At 33.4% G+C, this 20,697-nt stretch overlaps 1 protein-coding gene across 2 annotated transcripts in view; it reads left to right on the top strand.

The window, feature by feature from the left end:
- The first annotated feature begins 10,254 nt into the window (after positions 1 to 10,254).
- Positions 10,255 to 20,697, top strand: part of rasgef1ba (RasGEF domain family, member 1Ba) — a 104,142-nt gene continuing 93,699 nt past the window's right edge. For both annotated transcript variants that reach the window (NM_199829.2, NM_001431104.1), the window contains 1 exon segment: positions 10,255 to 10,579. In NM_199829.2, the coding sequence (NP_956123.2) occupies positions 10,511 to 10,579 (69 nt within the window). In that variant the 5' untranslated portion in view covers positions 10,255 to 10,510.

Here is a 20,697-nt window from a genome sequence, read left to right as displayed (position 1 = left end):
TTGACACGTTCGAGCATGAACTTGGTTCGAATCCAGCGTCTGATTAACTTATTTCCCCCGCTACATATCAGATTTTGTCTACTCTTCATCACGAGGAAGACAAGTAGGAATCATTAATAAGTCTGTTCATCATATTTTATTTGCACATTTATTGAATGGAAATGTTTCTGATATATGCAAATTCATCAATTGCGCTTTAATATGTGGCTGGTCAACTGCATGGTATAGAAACCGTATATACCTGCTAGACATGCGGATGAGCCCGTCTCATTCAGCTGCCATTGCACGGCTCAGACACTTTGTAGAGTGTAATTTAACACAACTGTCTCTAGGAGTCGCCAATGGAAATAAAACAGACACACAAGAAATGTGCGTACGCCAGGCATGAAGTTGGTGTGGACCAAACGTAAACGTGAAACCTGGCGTACGCAAAGTTTTTGTGCGTACGCAGCGTTGATACATGAGGCCCCAGAAGGTGCTCTCACGTGGCAAATACAAAAATACTTATAAATATAAAAAAACAAAATACTTTTTAAAATACTTGCACTGTATTTAACAAACCTGCTGAAAATGAAATGAAATTTAGAATGATGCACTAGACTAGATTCTATGTTCTACAGATATTCTTAAGAATAAAGGTTCCTTATTGGCTTCAAAGGTTCGGTGAATTAGGAATCTTCCTTACAACATTCATGAAACCTTTTCAATCCATATAAGGTTCTTTACAGTGTACAACGTTCTTATGATTATGAAATTGTTACACAAAATGTTCCTCTGTAAAACAACGTGCTTCTGTGCCATCACTGTGAAAGCATCTGTGGTTCTTCCTTGTATCTTTATTTGTAATACCATTACAAAAAAAAAGAGAAAAAAGAAAGAAAGAAAATGCTTTTACAACAACAAGAACAACAAAAACATGGTTACACTGATCATAATGTAACCACTTTGCTACTCAGTTTCATCATGGTAATTGTAGAAAAACAACAAGGTTATGTTATGTTTTTTTTTTTTTTTTTTTTTTTTTTTAGTGTTGATTTATAGTGTCGTTAGTCCATAAATTGCATTTGTGCTAGGCCAAGTCACTTATTTATTTTATTATGATTATTATTTTATTAGTGTATTCCTCTGACCAATGGAAGGTCATGCAGATTTTATTGCATTGCATATATTGCACAATGCAGATTATTGTTCTTACCATATCAGGCACACAGGAACAGATCTAAATAGCTGTGTTTCATTTTGAAGGGCTTTACCATCTAAAGTGACAATTTAGAAGGAATCAATACCGGTGACCATATTGTTTTATATAAACAAATATTTGACAGAACAAAGAAAGTATTAAATGTCATTTATTTAAGAAATTACACAATATTGAATGCAATTTGAAAATTAGAATAAAATGTTAGAGAGAATGATGTGAACTTTAGATTCAGTAATTTACATTGTTAATGGTTTTGATGAGCTTATAAACACCATTATTTATACTGTGATTTTAGAGCATTGGCGTGTAGTGTTGAGGGATTGGCTGGCATTCACTCATGATGCTATTTGATGTAATTCAACAGCCTGCTGACACAAGACCTGATGTCTGATGGAAGCGGTGAAAGCATAGAGGCTGAAGTCTCTGGAGACCCTCTTTCCTCATGTCCTGAAAATGACCTGAATGTGTAAAGACCCAGAGCTCAAATCCTGCTGGTAAAATCAAATGTGTTCAGAGCTTTTTAAAATACACAGATGCACTGGTGAACATACATAATGCAAATTGAACAGCAGGATAAAGAGACTCGCAAACAGTCTGTCCCTGGCATAAAATCTTATTTCACACTTAAATGTTTATCAAATGTGACTGAGAATCACAAATCAAATGGTTGGCCTGGTTGCCAGGCTCACATGGCCAGTGGGTGGTCATAAGCAGGTGTGTGACAGTGACAGAGCTGGCAGTGTGTGATTAGGGACATTTGATGCAAATTGTGTTTTGTCAATGGCAGTTGGATATCCAGCATTACACATATCCTCAGGCTACTGCACTTCTGTTGAAAACAAAACTAAAACAAAGAAAAAAACATTTGGACAGAGGGTGATTTCTATTACATTTAGCTTCTTGCATTCTTGAGCTGTAGAACTTTAGGAATTAACAAATATAATGATTATGTTCTCCATCATGATTTAATAATGACTCATATCTTGTATTTTGTTGAAAGAACACGGACAATGTCTACACAGTTGCATGATCATTGACAGTGCAGAATCTGTGTAAATATGTCTAATTCGTTTTGTAGCAATATCCATTGTGGATGACACTTTACTCATGGAATTATCATAAATTCATGCACGGGAGAAGAGTATCATTCTGTGAATATAATTATTATTACAATTATGTAATTGAATTAATAAAGAAATAGGCTAATTACAACATGCATGCACACAAGCAAGAACAGTATGTCTATTTATGAGAGAACTAATGATTTTAATTAATAATGATCTGATTTATCAATTAAAATGTAGCCAAAAACATATGTGTAAATATATCTCCCTTTTGGCCTTTATTCATCTTTGGAACATGAATTATGATATTTTAGGTGAAATGAGGCCAGAAATATCAGCAATAGTCATCAGCAGCACAACACACTGTGCACTCATGAGCAAGTGACCTAAACTGAAACTGAAAAGAAGGAATTGTTGAATTAAATCACTTTTTTTGTATACAAAAGAATTATTTTAGCTTAATAAAATTATGATTGAACCAGATGACACATGGACTGTTGACACTGGACGCTGTTCTTTTGTTACTTTTCTGCATTTTGAACATCTTGCGACTGTTGCTGGGTCTGAGCTCCAGATTTCATACAAAATATCTTAGTACTTAGTATTGAATAAAATAATTGTCATTTTTGGATGAATTATCCTTTTAATCAATTAGCTTATGGTATTAAAATATTAAATCAAAAGATATAGAATATGATTTGACCAAACTGGATCTTGGGTGTCTAATGCTAATCCTTTATTCACTATTACACCATATGAGTCCCATCTGTTTATAGTGACCTTTCATGACCATGCTTTTGTTTTGTTAGGTGTTTACAGTATATGGCTTGATAACAAAATGGTTTTATATTCATTTCATTTGTATATTAGGGATTTGCACTTGTTTTTCTCTAAACCTGTGACAGTGTTCTGTCAATCTGCAATTGCACAGTGATCAATCATTTACTGCATCTTCAAACGCCCTATTAAAACAAATACTAAAGCTATGGAATAATTTTTTACCAGTGTTGGATTAGATTGATGTGTGTATTTCTGAATGTGTCCTGTTTCTGTGGATGTGTGAATATGTTTTAGTGTTGGTGCTCAGCTTTGAGTTCTCTGCTCTCCAAGCAGCTGAATGAGGTCTCCATGGTAATAGTGCATTTTTCTTCTTGTGACATTGACTGTAATAAAACCAAAATGCACCGTTCCTTAGAAACACACATAATTTTTCAGAACATCAATAAAACTGTGTTTTTTTACCTCTGAATTTTTGTGTTGTATTTATATTGGAACTTTGGTTTAATTCCCAGCGGTCAATACCACTGTTGTGGTCAAATGTATTTTGTCTAAAAAAGAGCAGCTGAACATTAAAATCTACCTACAATGTAAAAATATAAGCCAGTATAACAACAAAAAACAAAATCCTTATTTCATTTCGCTTTGTTCACTCAACTTTTAAAAACATCAGCTGCATTGACCTAAATCATTTGTCAGTAATGCAAAAAATATTTAGTTAACAGAAGATTATTGGTTTTCTGGAGAGGTGAACTACTTTGTAACAAAACTTTTTAAGTTGTGCCAAATGAATTTTTTTTTTGTCTGCAGAACTGGAATGCCTGCAATGAGTTTTTTTCTTCTCATGCACTCAACATTTTTTCACCTTTTATTGATAGGACAGTAGAGAGTATAAACAGGAAAGCATGGGGAGAGGAGAGAGATTGACATAGGACCTAAAGGCTGGAATCAAACTCGAGTTTGATGAACACCATGCCATATGTTGACACACTTACCACTACACCATTGGTGCTGGTATGCTTGTCCTTTGAAAGCATCAGTTCCACTGACCTAAAATGTCTGAAGGAAATTGATGCTAAGAAATAATATATTATCAGAACAAACAAACATAGTGCAACTAACCAATTTCACATTTCGGAAGTCATCATAGCTGGTAAACTTAGAGCGCAGTTTTTTTTACAATCCTATTTCTTGAAATAATAAAAGAAAAACAACATGATGGTGTTATCAAGACTTTCATGAAAAGGATAAAATAGTGTGAGACTGATAACCACAGCTAGAGTGAGAGAATAACATCAAATTTACTCTCAGCCCCATAGACGCTGCATTAGAAAAACCTTGCATCAGCAGTAATTCGTTTTTTTGTAATTTGACACATAGATGATATATACACAAATGTATATAAATGTTCATACATTTAAAAAAAATATCTAAAAACTATAAAAGATTAAGATGCTGATGACCGCTAAACACATCATAACAGGCTTGTGAAAAGGGTCCATTGAAAAAACAGGAAGGCATGCTTCACATGTGAAGCATTATTTTTCCCTGTTTGTCCTGCCCTGTTTTGATCCTTGTCTTGTTTACCATTATTTTTGTTTTGCCTCCTGAACAAAATGAGTTTTTTTTGTTCACTCAATTTCAGACATTTTAGGTTAGTGCAACTGATGTTTTCAAAAACAGCATACATGTTAGTGTCAGTTGTGTAGTGGTTAGTGTGTTGATACATGGCACTCTGGTGTTTAAAGGGACCTGAGATCGATTCTTGCCTTAAGGTTCTATGGAATCCTTCCCTCCTCTTCCCATTCCTACCTATACTCTCTATTGTCCTGTCAATTAAAGGTGAAAAGAAAAAAAAAGTAGTCACAGTCATGAATAGTCAATGAATAGTTCTTGGTCTATTGTTTAAGCACTGTTTTAAATAAAGTAGATTGTCAGCAAATTTTCTACAGAGGAATAAAACTAATTTATTTAATGCAATTTTCCTAATATAGCTTTGTGTTTCATATCAAAAGCACAGTCAAACATTTTTAAGAATCAAAATGATATTAATTATAAATGATATTTTATTAACAAAGTTCAAGAAACAATCCATACTCAAAAAAAAAAAAAAATACTTTTGCTGCTTGGTCAAACTGCTTAATTAAAATGAGTTGAAACAACATAATTCTTAAGGTTTCTTACTTAAGGTACAACTTAATCCTTTTATGTTCAATCCACTTAAACCTGTTAAAAAACGTTAAAAAGTTAACTTAATAGATTTGTGTTGGAACAAACATAAAGGAATTGAGTCCGTTCAGATTTGTGAAATTATAAAATTTCTCACAAGTTTATATTGTGCATTAATATTCCTTTCTATTTTTGTCTTAGGGTACCAGGTTTCCATATAATAAAAAATAAAACATCAGATAAATACATTTATAAAAAAGCTTTTCTTTTTCTACTTCTTTATTTTATTATTATTATTATTATTATTATTATTATTATTATTATGTTGATCTATGGGGTCTCCATTGTGATCAGCATTTTCACTGGAGCAAATGGTCCCTGTAGAGACAGGTGTGCCTCTGCTTTTCATGTGCAGGTGTCCTGCTGTTCAACCGGCTGCTGCTGACTAATTACACAAACACATATGTACACACACTGACTAAACCACTCAACATTTTAAACCTCATTTCAGGTCAGTTCATTAAACTAGTCAAGCGCAATGCCCAACATTGGAGTTGTCATAATGACAAAATGCATGTGAGCAAAGCAGATATAGAAATAACTTTTTTCCATCAAAGTGCAATAATTGTCATTTGCAATTGGTTTCTAGTGGTTCATTTTTATGATAAATAATTTGTATATAATTACCTTATATGTACATATAATTATATGTACATATTATATTATCTATCTATCTATCTCTCTATCTATCTATCTATCTATCTATCTATCTATCTATCTATCTATCTATCTATCTATCTATCTATCTATCTATCTATCTATCTATCTATCTATCTATCTATCTATCTATCTATCTATCTATCTATCTATATATATATATATATATATATATATATATATATATATAATATACATATTTTTATATTGAAATAATGGTCATAAATGGTTATCAGGGAACTGAACAAATCAATTGAAATTATCAGTCATGTAGTAAGCAAACTCAAATATAGCTGCCTATAGTATAGAATTTCAGATGCAACACCAGTCTTTGGACAAAACAACTCAAACATAAAAAAGAGAAAGACTGGAGAAAACTACATTTATCATAACATAATTTATAAAGTGATGAGAGTAATGTGACCCATAATAGCAAAGAAAATTTTAAGTTTTTGTCTTGCCTTTTATTCTGCTCTTAAAAGTTCATATTTCCAAGTTACTCAATTCAAATTACCTGGCCAGCTAATCAAAGACTTGGGACACACAAGATGTAGTGGCTCACACTCTTTTTAGTATTTAAGTGTTGTCCGCGTCTCATATCTCCCATCTACCTCTTTAAACATTTCCCAATTGTCCCATTTTGATTTTCAATATATTTTTGTAAATATTTATTTATTTATTGTTCTTTTGATATACAGTTGAAGTCAGAATTATTAGCCCCCCATTGATTTTTTTTTTCCCCTTTTTTAAATGTTTTATAAATGATGCTTAACAGATTCAGGAAATTTTCACAGTATGTCTAATAATATTTTTTCTTCTGGAGAAAGTCTTATTTGTTTGATTTCAGCTTGAATAAAAGCAGTTTTTAATTTTTAAAAATCATTTTAAGGTCAAAATTATTAGCCCCTTTAAGCTATATATTTTTTCGATAGTCCACAGAACAAGTTATCATTATACAATAACTTGCCTAATTATCCTAACCTACCTAGATAACCTTATTAAACTAGTTAAGCCGTTAAATGCCACTTTAAGCAGTATAGAAGTGTCTTGAAAATTTTCTAGTAAAATATTATTTATTGTCATCATGGCAAAAATAAAATAAATCAGTTATAACAAGAAATGAGTTATTAAAACCATTATGTTTAGAAATTTGTTAAAAATCTTCTCTCCGTTTTGAGAGAAAAAAATAGAGAAAAACTAATCAGAGGGGCTAATAATTCTGATTTCAACTGTACATATCTTTTGTAAATAAAACTCACTCTATTGCATTTAGTTAGTCTTGGTTTTTTGTTCCTCACTAGTTGCTATTGTGTTTTTGCTTATGTGTTTAATCCAAAATTTATGTTACTCTCCTCCCCCTTAACTTACCATCTTTAAGACTGTAACAGGCAGATTATTGAAAAGTATGTTCTGGGTAATCATTGCTATGACAACTCTATTTACATTACTACCTGTACATTACATCAGCACACTCTGAGTGGGCCTGCGACACCTGCACAGATTCTCTCTTCTGTGTAGTTGCCAATTTTTGGGTGGACTTGTTTATTCACAGCTGACATTTAACACTCATTTTAACAATGTTTTTAAAATAGTTTTATTATTTAAAGAACATTGCATGTATAAAACAACGTTTCTCTCACTGCTGATAAAGAAAGGCTTATTCCTGCCTCATTCCTATCTGCAAGTTTATTTAAGAAGCTGCAGTTTGTGCTAAAACCAACTGCTCCCATTTAAACTAATACACCATTTTGTTGTCATATTACCTGCTTTCTCAATTACACTGGTTTCCAGTTCCATCACGTATTGATTTTAAAAGTACTTAACTTAAAAAGCAATACATGGGCTGGCCCTATATATATTTGTAATTTGGTCTCATTCAGGGACATGCAGGTATTTTGAGAAGCTCAAGTGAAAAAAGGGCAAGTGTGTAAAATGAAAGTTTTGTTGTGACTTGTCTATTTAGAATTTAGTATTTATATCTGTGACATAAAAGTGAGCTTTCTAAAGACATCCACTGGAGCCAGAATAAAATATCTTTTTAGAGTTGATTATTAACGTCTAAGTGACAAAATGTGAACGTTCCAGAATAAACATTTTTGCTACATCAGCTATGAATCAAAGGTGATATTCATGCACATTTTGGCTGTAAAACCAGCTCTTTAATCAGTTGTAGCCTAAATCTCCAAAGTGTCAAGACTACAATGTACTACAGTCACACTTGCTCTAAGAGAACTGTTTGTTAAGACTGTGCAGATTAAAGTTATTAACATTGCAAATACTTTCTTATTTTCAATACAATTCAAGTTTTGATTGATAACAATAGTTCAAAATTAAATTTCAGCAGTGGTGGAAAGAGTACTGAAAAATCATACTCAAGTAAAAGTACCATTACTTGCCTAAAAATGAAGTGCAAGTAGAGTAAAAGTAACTGTTGTAAATATTACTCAAAGTATGAGTGAAAAATAGACCTTTCAACAATACCCAAGACAAGAGTAGTGGGTAGCGAGTACGCTGTAAACAGCTAATGCATTTACATTTAATTTGTGGATGTGTGAAAATGCAACTTTCTGTATTGCAATTAGTCATCATTGCCCAGCAGGCACACAACATCATTAGACATTAATATTAGCTTAGATGTAGGTTGTGACGTCAGGTGACCAAAATTCAATGTCTAGCCAGCGTCTAAGGACAATGTTTTTTTGATGTGTCTAATAGCAACATCAAATGACAGTGATATTAAATTGATTTTAGGTTGTGTTAGAATGTGACCAAAATCCAACGTCAAGCCAACATCTTAAAGCAACGTCATATTGATGTTGAATACTGACATTTATTTATCAAGTATAGCAACCAAAATCCAACGTCTGATGGACGTCATAGTGGTAACGTACACACAACGTCAAGATATAACATCATCAGATCTTGATAATTGGTTGATTTTAGGTTGGATGTTTGACATCTTGGCCTGACGTTGAGTTCTGACATCAACACGATTTTAATTTCCAAATAATATGCAACGTTCCTACAACGTTGGGGTACACCTTCAATCTGACGTTATGTTGACATCTTGTGCCTGCTGGCTGTTTAAGGTCATTTCGGACGTCATAAAGTAAAGATCCGTCATCTTTTCATCAGTGACATGCATCTGAACAGTCTCTGGGTCAATGTGTGTAAAGATTTTGGACGTCTTCTTGGACACTTTTAATGCTTCCAAACAGTTTGCAGCAATTATAAATCATCCATGCATTGAGATACTTCATTATGATTTATTTGATTGGAAAGGAATCACAGGACAGATTTTTCTAATCCCCATAGACAAGAAAAAATAAAGCGGGTTGAAGGAAAGTAGTGCAGTAAAAGTACAAATGCAGCACAAAAAATGTACTGAAAGGAAAGTAAAAGTACACATTTATAAAAATACTTAGTAAATTATAATCCCTGAGTAAAACTACTTAATTACAATCATTTGAGTATTTGTAATTTATTACTTTACACCACTGAATTTCAGATATCAACAATGAGGCATCACGGTGGCACAGTGGGTAACACGATTGCCTCAGAGCAAGAAGGTTGCATTCAGTTGCCATTTTTGTGTGGAGTTTGCATGTTCTCTGCGTGTTCGTGTGGGTTTCCTCAGGGTACTCTAGTTTCCCCCACCGTCCAAATACATGTGGTATTGGTTGATTAAATAAGCTACATTGGCCGTTGTGTGTGTGTGTGTGTGTGTGTGTGTGTGTGTGTGTGTATATGCAAGAGTATATGGGTGTTTCCCAGTGTTGGGTTGTGACTGGAAGGGCATCTGCTGCGTAAAACATATGCTGGATAAGTTGCTTATTTCGCTGTGGCGACCCCTGATTAATAAAGGGACTAAGCTGTAAAGAAATCAAATGAATGAATATCAACAATGAATATCAAAAATCTAATGGTTGATGTCAAAAAAAATTCCAACATTTATTTATTTATTTATTTTATCTTCAGAATCCAGATGTTCGAAAAGTTGTATATTGGCCAAATATTGTCCAATCCTACCAAATCATATATTATTAACGTTTTTATTGATAAATAAATCTAAAATGGTCCAGGGGCACAAATGTGTCACTGAAGTGCAAGTTAGCTCTTTAAGTGACTTCAAATGTCATTGGAGAGGTAAGTCAGCATCAGCACTGCTACATCAAACCTATTAAACCTCTGATGTTTTGAAAGCGCCAGTAAACGTAGGTAATAAAACAGAAAGAAAAAGGCAACCTGTCGGAGCTTTACATCAGTTTATCCAGCGTCCCCTCACCCTCCCTCCCTACACGAGGATTACAAGTGGCGTTCAATGAGCTCGACTCCACTGCGCTGTATGCAGACGCACGCGCTCCTGACGAGACAAAGACAATGAGCTGTCACAGTTTCAGATGAATTACTGTGAGTTCTGAGAGAAAGACATGCTGAAAGGAAAGTCCAAAGAGCGACAAATCGGTCTGTTGTACTCTAGGAACCCGCTGCTGGATCAAGACTACCTGTGGGCGCTGTAGTGAAAGGAACAACAGCTAGCGGCGTTATCAATCTACCGGCGAAACACACAACACACATTTATATGGCAAAGTTCCTCGCTGAGCTGCTGGGATGTACACTGCCCGAGAAAGGAGCATCTCCCATGTTCGAGGTGAGATTTAAGTCTGTTTGTTGACATTGTAAGCTACTATTGTGTTAGACTGTAATCTCAGATTTTTGGTTTAACAATGATTTGTTTTGGTTCACCGAAAATTAGCCGGGGTTTAATAATGTTTTGGCCATGTAGATTATTATTTGTATTTATCACAGTTTTAATATGGTTAAACTATTGGTAGTATTGCAAAACCATATAATTTTTGTTAGGGAACTGTTAATTAAGTACATCTTTAGGTCATCTGATTGTTTAAGATGCTGAGGTTTTTGGAAGCATTGGTACCTGCATCACTCACAGCAATTTGTTAATATTACTGCTGCTGCCACACAATGGATGGCTCACCTGAGCATTGAAATAATGGCTAAAGATTGTAAAATAAACATGCATTTTTACACTGATGAAACATTAGACATGTGTTAAACGGTGGATAGATATGAAACCCAAATCGTCAAATATTGATGGAAGGGAGTCAGGCTTGATGTCTTTAAGAAGCTCTTCCAGTGCGTATTTAGGTCACTGTGTCAGGAGAAATTGCACCTGTACACAAAACAGCATTTCTGAAAGCTCCAAGAAAACATAAGAATTAATGGATTGTTTGAAATGCAGAATAATTTTGTCCATACAAAAGGTTTAATGCATTTAATCAAAAGCTTTCCAACGTATGTAACGAAATTTATTGCAAAACATTGTGTGATCTTATATGAGAGATCACATATTTTATAAGTCAGTCCACTTTATCTACAGGTAGAATTTTGGCTTTGTTGCTTTTTCAGCTGTGCAGTCAGGTCACTCATATGTACCTTGTGTTTGGTACACTGTAATATGTGTACATATTGAAGGCGACTCATTCCCTTTCTCATGAAAATATGTTTGTTTGGATGATTTGTTTGTCATGTTAGCTTCTGCTTGGCTTCATTTTCTTTATAATCCTCAGATCAAGCTATTTCACCAGATGAATCTGCTTTTCAATTATCTCTAGAAATATGTTGCTGGTGGGCATAATCGGCTGTAATGGCAGTTTACAGTGAGTGACGAACAACTGCAGCATAGTGGTGTTGAGGGATTAGCGCCCAGGCCGTTATATAAGAGAATATTCTGTTCAAAGCCATCAGATCAGCCTTTGCCTCTAATCCCACCGTTGCCTGTGTTGCTGTTTATATATGAAACACCCTACTGTATGTGTTTTTTTTTTTTTTTTTTTTTTTTTTGCATTCATCCTAATTGATCTTTAAACTTTAAAGTAAATTTTAATTAGGGTATGTTGTAAGGCTAATAATCATAATGTGGATATGTGTGCAGAATCTATTTTTGCACAGATATAAAGACATATATTCTCTAAGATGCCATATTACCTGCTAAAAAAAGATATTGTCTCTCAATGAGACTATCCTGGTTAAATAAGTACATATTGAACATGTTGAATTGAACATGAAATTTTGAAGTTGAATGATTTGAATCCTTTGCTTTATTTATTTAGAAAAATAATGTGTGTATTTGTATAGTTTATTCAGATTTGTCAGATTTAGTTCTGTGTTTCTGATTGTTTAGCTTTGTTTGGTTTAGGTGTTGTGGGTTTAAACCGGGTTAGACCACTGGTTCTTAGAAACATTCACAAGATGGATTTTAAATTACTTTAAAATAACATGTATATCAATAAAAAATCTTTGATTAGAGTATAGTGGTTTAATTAGGTTTGGGTTAAATGTATTTATTGGTAAGGTTTAGATGCTAATTCTTTGTTTATACTTTGGTTCAGTTTGTTATTTTTAGCTTTCTAGAAATGTTCAGTAAAAGTTGAAATACAAGAAGGCATCTCTTACTGTTGTGGGGATGGTGTAGGTGTTGAATGTTGCATTGGCTCAGATCTGCTCCTCATTAGTATCCTGTGGTCACTTGTTTGACACTCAGCATGAGATTGACTCAGGCAAGGTGACACACATACATGCGCTCACACACACACACACACACAACATCACACACTGCCACCCACATAGACCCATACACAGATACAGTAGCTTGCTGTATAAAAAAACATCTTAATTCTAGTCTAACATCTTACCTGGTTTTAATGCATTATAAGATATTTTTTAAATTTTATATCCTTAAAGCCCTTTTAATGACATTTATTCTTAAGTAAATACACTTGACTCATTTCTGTTAGAGGTAAGCATTATTGTCAGCTTGTTCACTGAATCAATTCAGTATAGTTTAAGATAACCAATTCACAAAGTGAATATAAAAAAGGAAAGCAGTAGATATATAGAGTCATGTTTTAAAGTTAATTTCTTTGAATTTAAATGAGTTTATTGCTTTACTTTTTGATCAAAAGGTGTATGTTACTGCAGTAATAGTGTAAGTGTACAGTACTATATTTAAAAAAAAAAGATTTTAATACATAATGTGTTCTGTCTGATCTTGCCAAGGGCACCATGTGAGTCAGAACTGGCACTGTATCTTTTAGTTGTTTGAAAGATGTGTAGAGAGTATTATAGCACCCAAACAAATATGTCAAGTTCCTAAATGGATTTTGAGATCTGGATGGATGAGAAAGCAAAAGTCCCATCTTGAGTGAAGTTTTCATTTACAGGGCACATGCGCTCAGCTTCATTCCTAATCACAACCACGTCAGGATGTCGCTGCTCTCGACAGGCCATTTCATAGTGGACACTGAAATGCTGCCAGCCAAAACTGAATCCATTTCTTTTCGTGAGCTGACAATTGCTGGGTAATTGACTTGGCTGGTGTGCGCTTAGAAACGGCTGGACTTTATAGCAAAGATTTGTTCATGTTCTCTGCCATTTTCTCTAGGTTGTTGCTGCTTTCCCTAAAATGTGCTTTTTTTGAACACAGCCCAGCAGGCACAGGACGTCAACATAATGTTAGATTGACGTTGCACCCCGATGTCATGGGGACGTTGCATTTTGTTTGGAAATGAAAATCGGGTTGAAGTCAGAACTTAACTGACATCAATGTCCAACCTAAAATCAACCAAATATCAACATCTAATGATGTTACAGCTTGTGTGGACGTTACCACTGTATTTTTTTTTTGGTTGCCAAATTTGATGTCAATATGAAGTTGGTTTAAGATTTTGGTCACCTTCTGACATAACCTAAAATAAACCAAATATCAACGTCATTTGATGTCGTTACTGAATGTCAAAATAGCGTTGTTTTTAGATGCTGGCTAGACATTAAATTTTGGTCACCTGACATCATGACCTAAATGTAACCTAATATTAATGTCAAATAACGTTGTGTGCCTGCCTGTAATATTGCAAATGACTATACAAGTTCTCATTTTTTGATCTCTTATTCATTTAGAATAAGTAAAAGACAACTTGGCTGTTGATTCACTTGTTGAAAAAGGGTTATAATCTAAATACTTAGAAAATTATTTTTAAAGTTCAATTCAATTCACCTTTATTTGTATAGCGCTTTTACAATGTAGATTGTGGCACAGCAGCTTCACATAGAAGATCACAGTAAATTGAAACAGTGTCAGTCCAGTTTTCAGTGTTTAGGTTTATTTCAGTTTAGCTCTGTTTAGTCTGGTTAATAATCATTACACAAACACTGAAGAGCAAATCCATCAATGCATTGTCCAAATTAAGTTCTTACTGTAACTATGCATCTTTCTGATAAAAAAAGAAGTTTGTATAGTATGGGAGAAAAAAAAAAAAAAAAGTCTTTTCGAAAGATGATCTTTACCTAATATTCTAATGATTTTCTGTCATAAAAGTAAAATGGATCATTTTGTCTATTCCCATAAATATAGCTATGCAACATAAGACTTTGGGTTTTAAAAGTGTTTTTTTTTGAAAGTGTAAAATTTAGTTTAGATAGTATGCGTTTGAGTTTTTATTTGTTCTTCAATTAGTTAGTTGTGAAGTCATAAAGGCATGGTTAGTGGGACGGCGTATGCCGGAAGAAAGAAAGTGGGTCAGACACAATTTTTGACTGGACGATGCACCTCATTTTTTTTGTTGGAAGAATCTTAATAGTTATATCTGAATTTTGATGCCTATTTTGTAGGTCAGTTATTTGTTTAATAAACAAAAGGAGCGAAAGAATGAGAGTGGAGTGTAATGTGTTTCAAACATAGCTCAATACCATGCCTCTGCGGACAGATCAAAAGGCTACAACATGTCTTGTTAATGCCAAATGTCAGAGGAAAATGGCCAGACTTGTTTGACCTGATAGTGCTGGTGACCTTATGTGTGTTTAAACAGTCCTTTAAAATAGTTGAGGAGAATGAAAACATCAGTCATGGACACATAATTTTCCTTATGCTTAGTATTTTGTTATTATATATAAATTTTCATTAAATGATTTGTTCTTTCCTGGAATAAATAAAATATTAGAACAATTAACTTTTTTTTCATTTGTGTTCAAAATTTTTGTGTTCATTTGTTTCAATTACACAATGAAAAAACTTATTCAGACATAGACACATTAAGCTAATAAGAATTTCACTAGAAAATGCAGTAAAATAATAGTAAAAATAATTCTCATCTTGAAATTACACATTGTGCTTTGTAGACAACACAACTGTCTTTGTTCTTATGTTTCTTTTGTATTACTAAATGGCTATGTTTCATATTTAAAATCCTAATGCCATAATTGCTTTAATAATTTTGTGATAATAACGCAGCTCAAAGCACAGTGCAGACTATTTGTCTTTTACATGGCATCACATGGATCTGTCATTCAGAAACATGGCTTTTCCTTTCACCTCTGTGCTGACAACACTCAGCTCCACCTTTCATTTTACTCAGATGATCAGAAGATATTTTCTGCTGATTGTAGAACCATCACCTTGAAGGACCGGCTCACCTAACCCTTAACCATAACTTGACTATAGACTGTCATTTGTCTACAAAATGACCACTGGCTCGGCACCTTTTTACTTAAACCTATTATTTCAGGCTTATGTGCACTATACAGGACTTTCTGGACACTCTGTGGTGCCATCCTAAGGGGCACAAAATCAATTGCAAGGACTTTTAACTTTAACGTTCCCTAGTGGTGGACTTATCTTTCCTAAATCTATGTTATTTTAAATATACGTAACTAATCTTAAGCAGTTTGTTTTATCAACACTTAATCTTGCAATACCACTTCCTATTTATCCATTATCCACCTGTTTATTCTCCATCTGTCTTGTTTGTTAAAAAAGTTCAGAATGCCAAACTAACAAAATAGTTTTTCACATATTGTTGTACTTCTATTATTCTTATTTGAAAGTCACATTGAAAAGGAACATCTGCCAAATTAATATTGTGAAATCTGAATGAATACATAATGCATGAAACTTTGAAACAGATGAGCTACAGTTTCGGAAGATTTGAACAGCAAACTGAGGCTATAATTCATACAGGCACCCCTAAACTGGACAGAAATAGAAAAGGATGTCTGGTCTAACAAGTCTCAAATTCCTCTGCAACATTTGGAGAGATTCAGAATGTGATGCAAACACCAAAGCAAATGATCTGTCCTGCCTTGTATAACAGTTCAAGCTGCTGTAATTTGCTTTCTTGTCATGCTTTGGGTCCTCCTTTAACACAACTTCTAAGTGAGTATTGTTGCTGACTGTACTTTTATGACCACACTCTCAAATTATCTCAAACTGGTTCCTTAGACATGATAGTGGGTTTACTGTACATAATATGAGTTTAACTATAATAACTTTTTAACAGATTAACTAATATACAGATTTTAATGTACCCCTTTTTTCAGCATGAACTTTTTTCCCTAATGTGTCCACCATGAGGCAGTGTTTAGAGAGACAATGTCAAAAGTTAAAACCATTGTTTACTATGCAGTTTTCATTTATTGTTGTGATGCCAAAATCTGCTTAATATGTTGGTTTCATGGAGAAGTGTCTTTAAAAAGGCTCGCTTCATTAAGTGGATTTTTTAATGAAGAAAGGAGAACATATGGTCATGATTACTTCACAAAAGCAGACATCGGTACATTTATTAGATGTGAGTTCTTAAGGATGTAGAGGTCACAAACAGATCATAACCAGCATACACAAGCAGAAAAGACCATACCATGGCTATTGTCAGCCTGATCAACATATTCCACTCATCATTTTTACATGTATTTTTTTGTTTTAGGACAATCTATAAACACGGAAACATTCAATGCAAGCTAACAAGAATTCCAGACAGGAGAAGCAAGTGACCTTTAAGATATGAAACTGTGCACAAAGATCAGTAAGAAATGCCACAGATTGTTTGATCAGACATGCTGCATGTTTCTTTTAAAATATGTGAATAAACAACTAAAAAGGGTTGTAAAAGATTGCAGGTTTTCTATGTAACTTTTATACAGTTGAAGTATTTATAAGCCCCCCTTTGATTTTGTTTTCTTTATTAACTATTTCACAGAATATCTGATAATATTTTTTTTCTCCTGGGGAAAGTTTTATTTCTTTTATTTTGGCTAGAATTAAAGCAGTTTTTAATTTAAAATTAAGGTCAAAACTATTAGCCCCTTTAAGCTATAGATTGTTTCGATAGTTTGCAGAACACATTTACCAATTACCAATAACCAATTACCCTAACCTGCCTTGTTAACCTAATTAACCTAGTTAAGCCTTTAAATGTCACTTTAGCTGTATAGAAGTGTCTTAAAAATAGATAGTAAAATATTGTTTACTGTGATCATGGCAAAGATAAAATAAACCAGTTATTAGAAATGACTCATTAAAACTATTATGTTTAGAAATGTGCTGAAAAAATCTCTCAGTTAAACAGAAATTGGGGGGGGGGGGGGGGGGGGGCTAATAATTTAGGGGGGCTAATAATTCTGACTTTTCATGTTCAGCACAACAGTCAGACTTCAAATTCTGTCCCTTTGAGCAAAGATGTATGTTAGAAACATGTGACCTGGCAATTCTTCTACTCAAAAGATGAAGTCTAATTGTAGAAGTTCAATTTATAGACATTTCAGTGTCCTTCAACCTTTAAAGTGCTTTTTCATGTCATTTCAGTTATGAAACTAGTCTGGTGCAGTTTAAATATGGCTGACTCAATGAAAAAAAAATTGTGCAAAGGAAGATGCAAAATAATGTCTTTCACTGGCCACAATGCATCATGTTTTAACCACAAACCAGCTTTTATAAACAAAAGGGGAAATAGTTTATGCTGAGTTGTGTGCAAATTGTTTTGTTTTGTTCATAATATATTGTTTGTGCTTTAGTGAAGCATTCGGCAAAGTGTACATTGCTTACAGTTTTGTGTTTTTCATTGTTTTTAGTTTCTGTGAGTGTAATTTGTGAGTGTGTGCATGCATGTGTGAATATTTCCATGAATAATTTCTGTATTTATGGTGGTTTAATTTACTTTTTTATGGTGGTACTAATTTACATTTATTAGCAACTGTGTTTAAATGCAAATTATTTATAATGGCTGGTTAAACCACCAAGGTTTATAATACCAAAATAATTGCAATTTAAAAAAATATATGGAGATGTGTTCAGGCATAGATGTGACTTATAATACCCGTCATCTTGACAAAAGCTAATATAATGGTTTAAATTACATTTTTATCATTAATTGCTATGTGCTTCCCATGCAGGAGTGATTTCATTTTCATAAATGCATTCTTTGAGGTGTAGGATTGTCATACAGTGTGTGCAGTTGCTTTCAGCTGAAAGAGCTTTGAGGCTTTATCTCTTTTTGTGCCTATTAGAGTTTTAATTGACCTTCATTGACTCTTATCTGAGGCAATTTCCATTTTAATGACAGATTTTTGACTTGGGGGTAATGGATCTTTCCTTCTTGGGTGTTATTGAGGTATTAGCTTCCTGAAAATTGAGATGTTATACCCTGACTTCCATTGTTTATTGTGCAGTTATGGATTGTTTTCTTGTAAAATGTTGTTTTTCTGTCAGTTGTACTGATATATAACCAACCATCAAAATCATAACTATTTCCAAAGATGCACCAAAATGCTTGTCTTCTGGCACACATTCAGTGTTTTATTTCTCCTTCTCACTGTGAATTAATTTGTTGGACATTTTTTTTCCAGGGAAAACAGGGAAAGCTGCAGTTTTGTTTTCACAGTAATCTCATCAAACAACGTTTTCCTTGGAAACTTTCAGCTCTCGATGCCATGTGTCAATCTTCTTTGTGTCTCGTTAGTCATGAACAAAGGCTTCGCTCAATCCACCTGCTGTTTTGAGCGGGGAATCATCAGGCTCAAGGTCTCAAAAGAGAGACATGTCACTCACACATAACAAGCTAATCAGCAAAGATCTTGGCGGCAAATTACGCAAAGGGACTTACAATAGAAAAGGTGCTTGCCAGAAAGATTTTTAATGAACACTCTGTTGCCTGCATCTCGTGTCTAATGCCTCTTGTGCTTTCATGAGCAGCTGTGTTTCTAAATTATGGGAAGCTCCCTCAACCTAAATAATGAGAAGCTAATTTGCACAAACCTTGGTTCATATGTGTAAACTCAAATGTGCCACAAGGGGGCTCTGTGCATTTCTAAACTCAAAGATTCACTTGAAAAAGTGACAAAGCATGATCTTTTAAAGGAGCACGTTTGTTTGACAGTGATGCTTCCATATAGTGTGATACTATTAGGCATGGGCCGGTGAACAAAAAAAAACCTAACTTGTTATTTTATTTAAATTAACAATGTTTTATTTATTCATTTTTTTATTGGCTTTTTATTTGTTTAAATAGTCAAAAAACATACATTCATTAATCAACATAACTAACAAAACAACACACACACATATATATATATATATATATATATATATATATATATATATATATATATATATATATATATATATATATATATGAATATATGACTATATAAATGGACGCCACATGGTAGTGAACTTAGACCCAGAACCATTTAAATTAAGTCTTATTTTTCCAGACTAAGGAAATGCAACACATCATTAGCCCACTGTTTAAAAGAAGGGGGAAATTATTGTTTCCATTTTTATTAAAATCAAGCGTCTTGCCAAAAGAGTACAATACATTTTATTTTGAGAACCATTTAAAATATTTTGACTTTTTTATTTTAAATAAGTCAGGCTAAATCATTTGAATTAAATCACTGACTATTTTCATTAGTTTTAAAAAGATTACATAACAATTTGAAAAGGCATCTTTGGAGATCTTTTTTTTCTTTAGATTTAAAGTAAAGCCACTGCACTGTTCGGGTCTATAGCATGTTTGTATGTTGATGTTGAAGTGACTTGTTTTTCAAACAATTTCTGAATCATGGCCTGACTTGTTGCTTTTGATTTGGAGGGTACTTTTGATGTAGATACTGTTGCCCTAAAAAGCTTAATGAAATAGTTGTGAAAATTACATTTAAAAAAACAACTTATATATACCATAGGGATGGTATGAAAGAAAATGTTCGAAGGTTTCAAAACCTTGACTCTTCCAAACCATGGTAAACCTTGAAACCGGTTATCCCATGCATAGATACTATTCAGTAAAAAACTTTTTTTTGGAACAAAACAGCCATATAGATGCAGTGGAGTCCTGAAAACCCCAGCAATTTTATTTTAATTGGTGCTCTTTGCATCTAATATTTTATGGTCATCATTACAATTTCACTATATAATATATTATATTAATTCATAATTTCACTGTTCATTCTGAACATCTTTTTTATGCTTTTAATCCAATCTACATTTAAGTAGGCATGGGCCGGTGTAAGATTCTGACGGTACGATAACCTTGGATAATAATATCACGGTTTCACGGTATAGTGATTGCTGCTCTAAACAATATTCTTCTAAATGTCTGGATAAAAATCAAAAACGTTTTTCACCCTTTGAACACAAAATATATATTTTGAGAATTTTTTAAAAGTATTTTAGAGCAGTAAACATGGCAGGCTAAATAATTCAAACAAATCACTGACTTCTGCTGTCTTCATAAGTTTCAAAAACACAGAAAATTAAAAGCTAAAAAAAAAACCTTACATATATTATAGAAATGGTATAGCAGAATATGTTAGCAGTTTTAAAACCTTGACTTTCCAAACTGCGGTATACCTTGAAGACAGTTATTGTCCCATGCCTACATTTAAGTACAGTTTTATTCAATATATGTTTTCAGTTATATT

Source organism: Danio rerio, chromosome 5, assembly GCF_049306965.1.
Source record: "Danio rerio strain Tuebingen ecotype United States chromosome 5, GRCz12tu, whole genome shotgun sequence".
NCBI lineage: Eukaryota > Metazoa > Chordata > Actinopteri > Cypriniformes > Danionidae > Danio > Danio rerio.
This window is presented reverse-complemented; position numbering and strand designations above follow the sequence as displayed.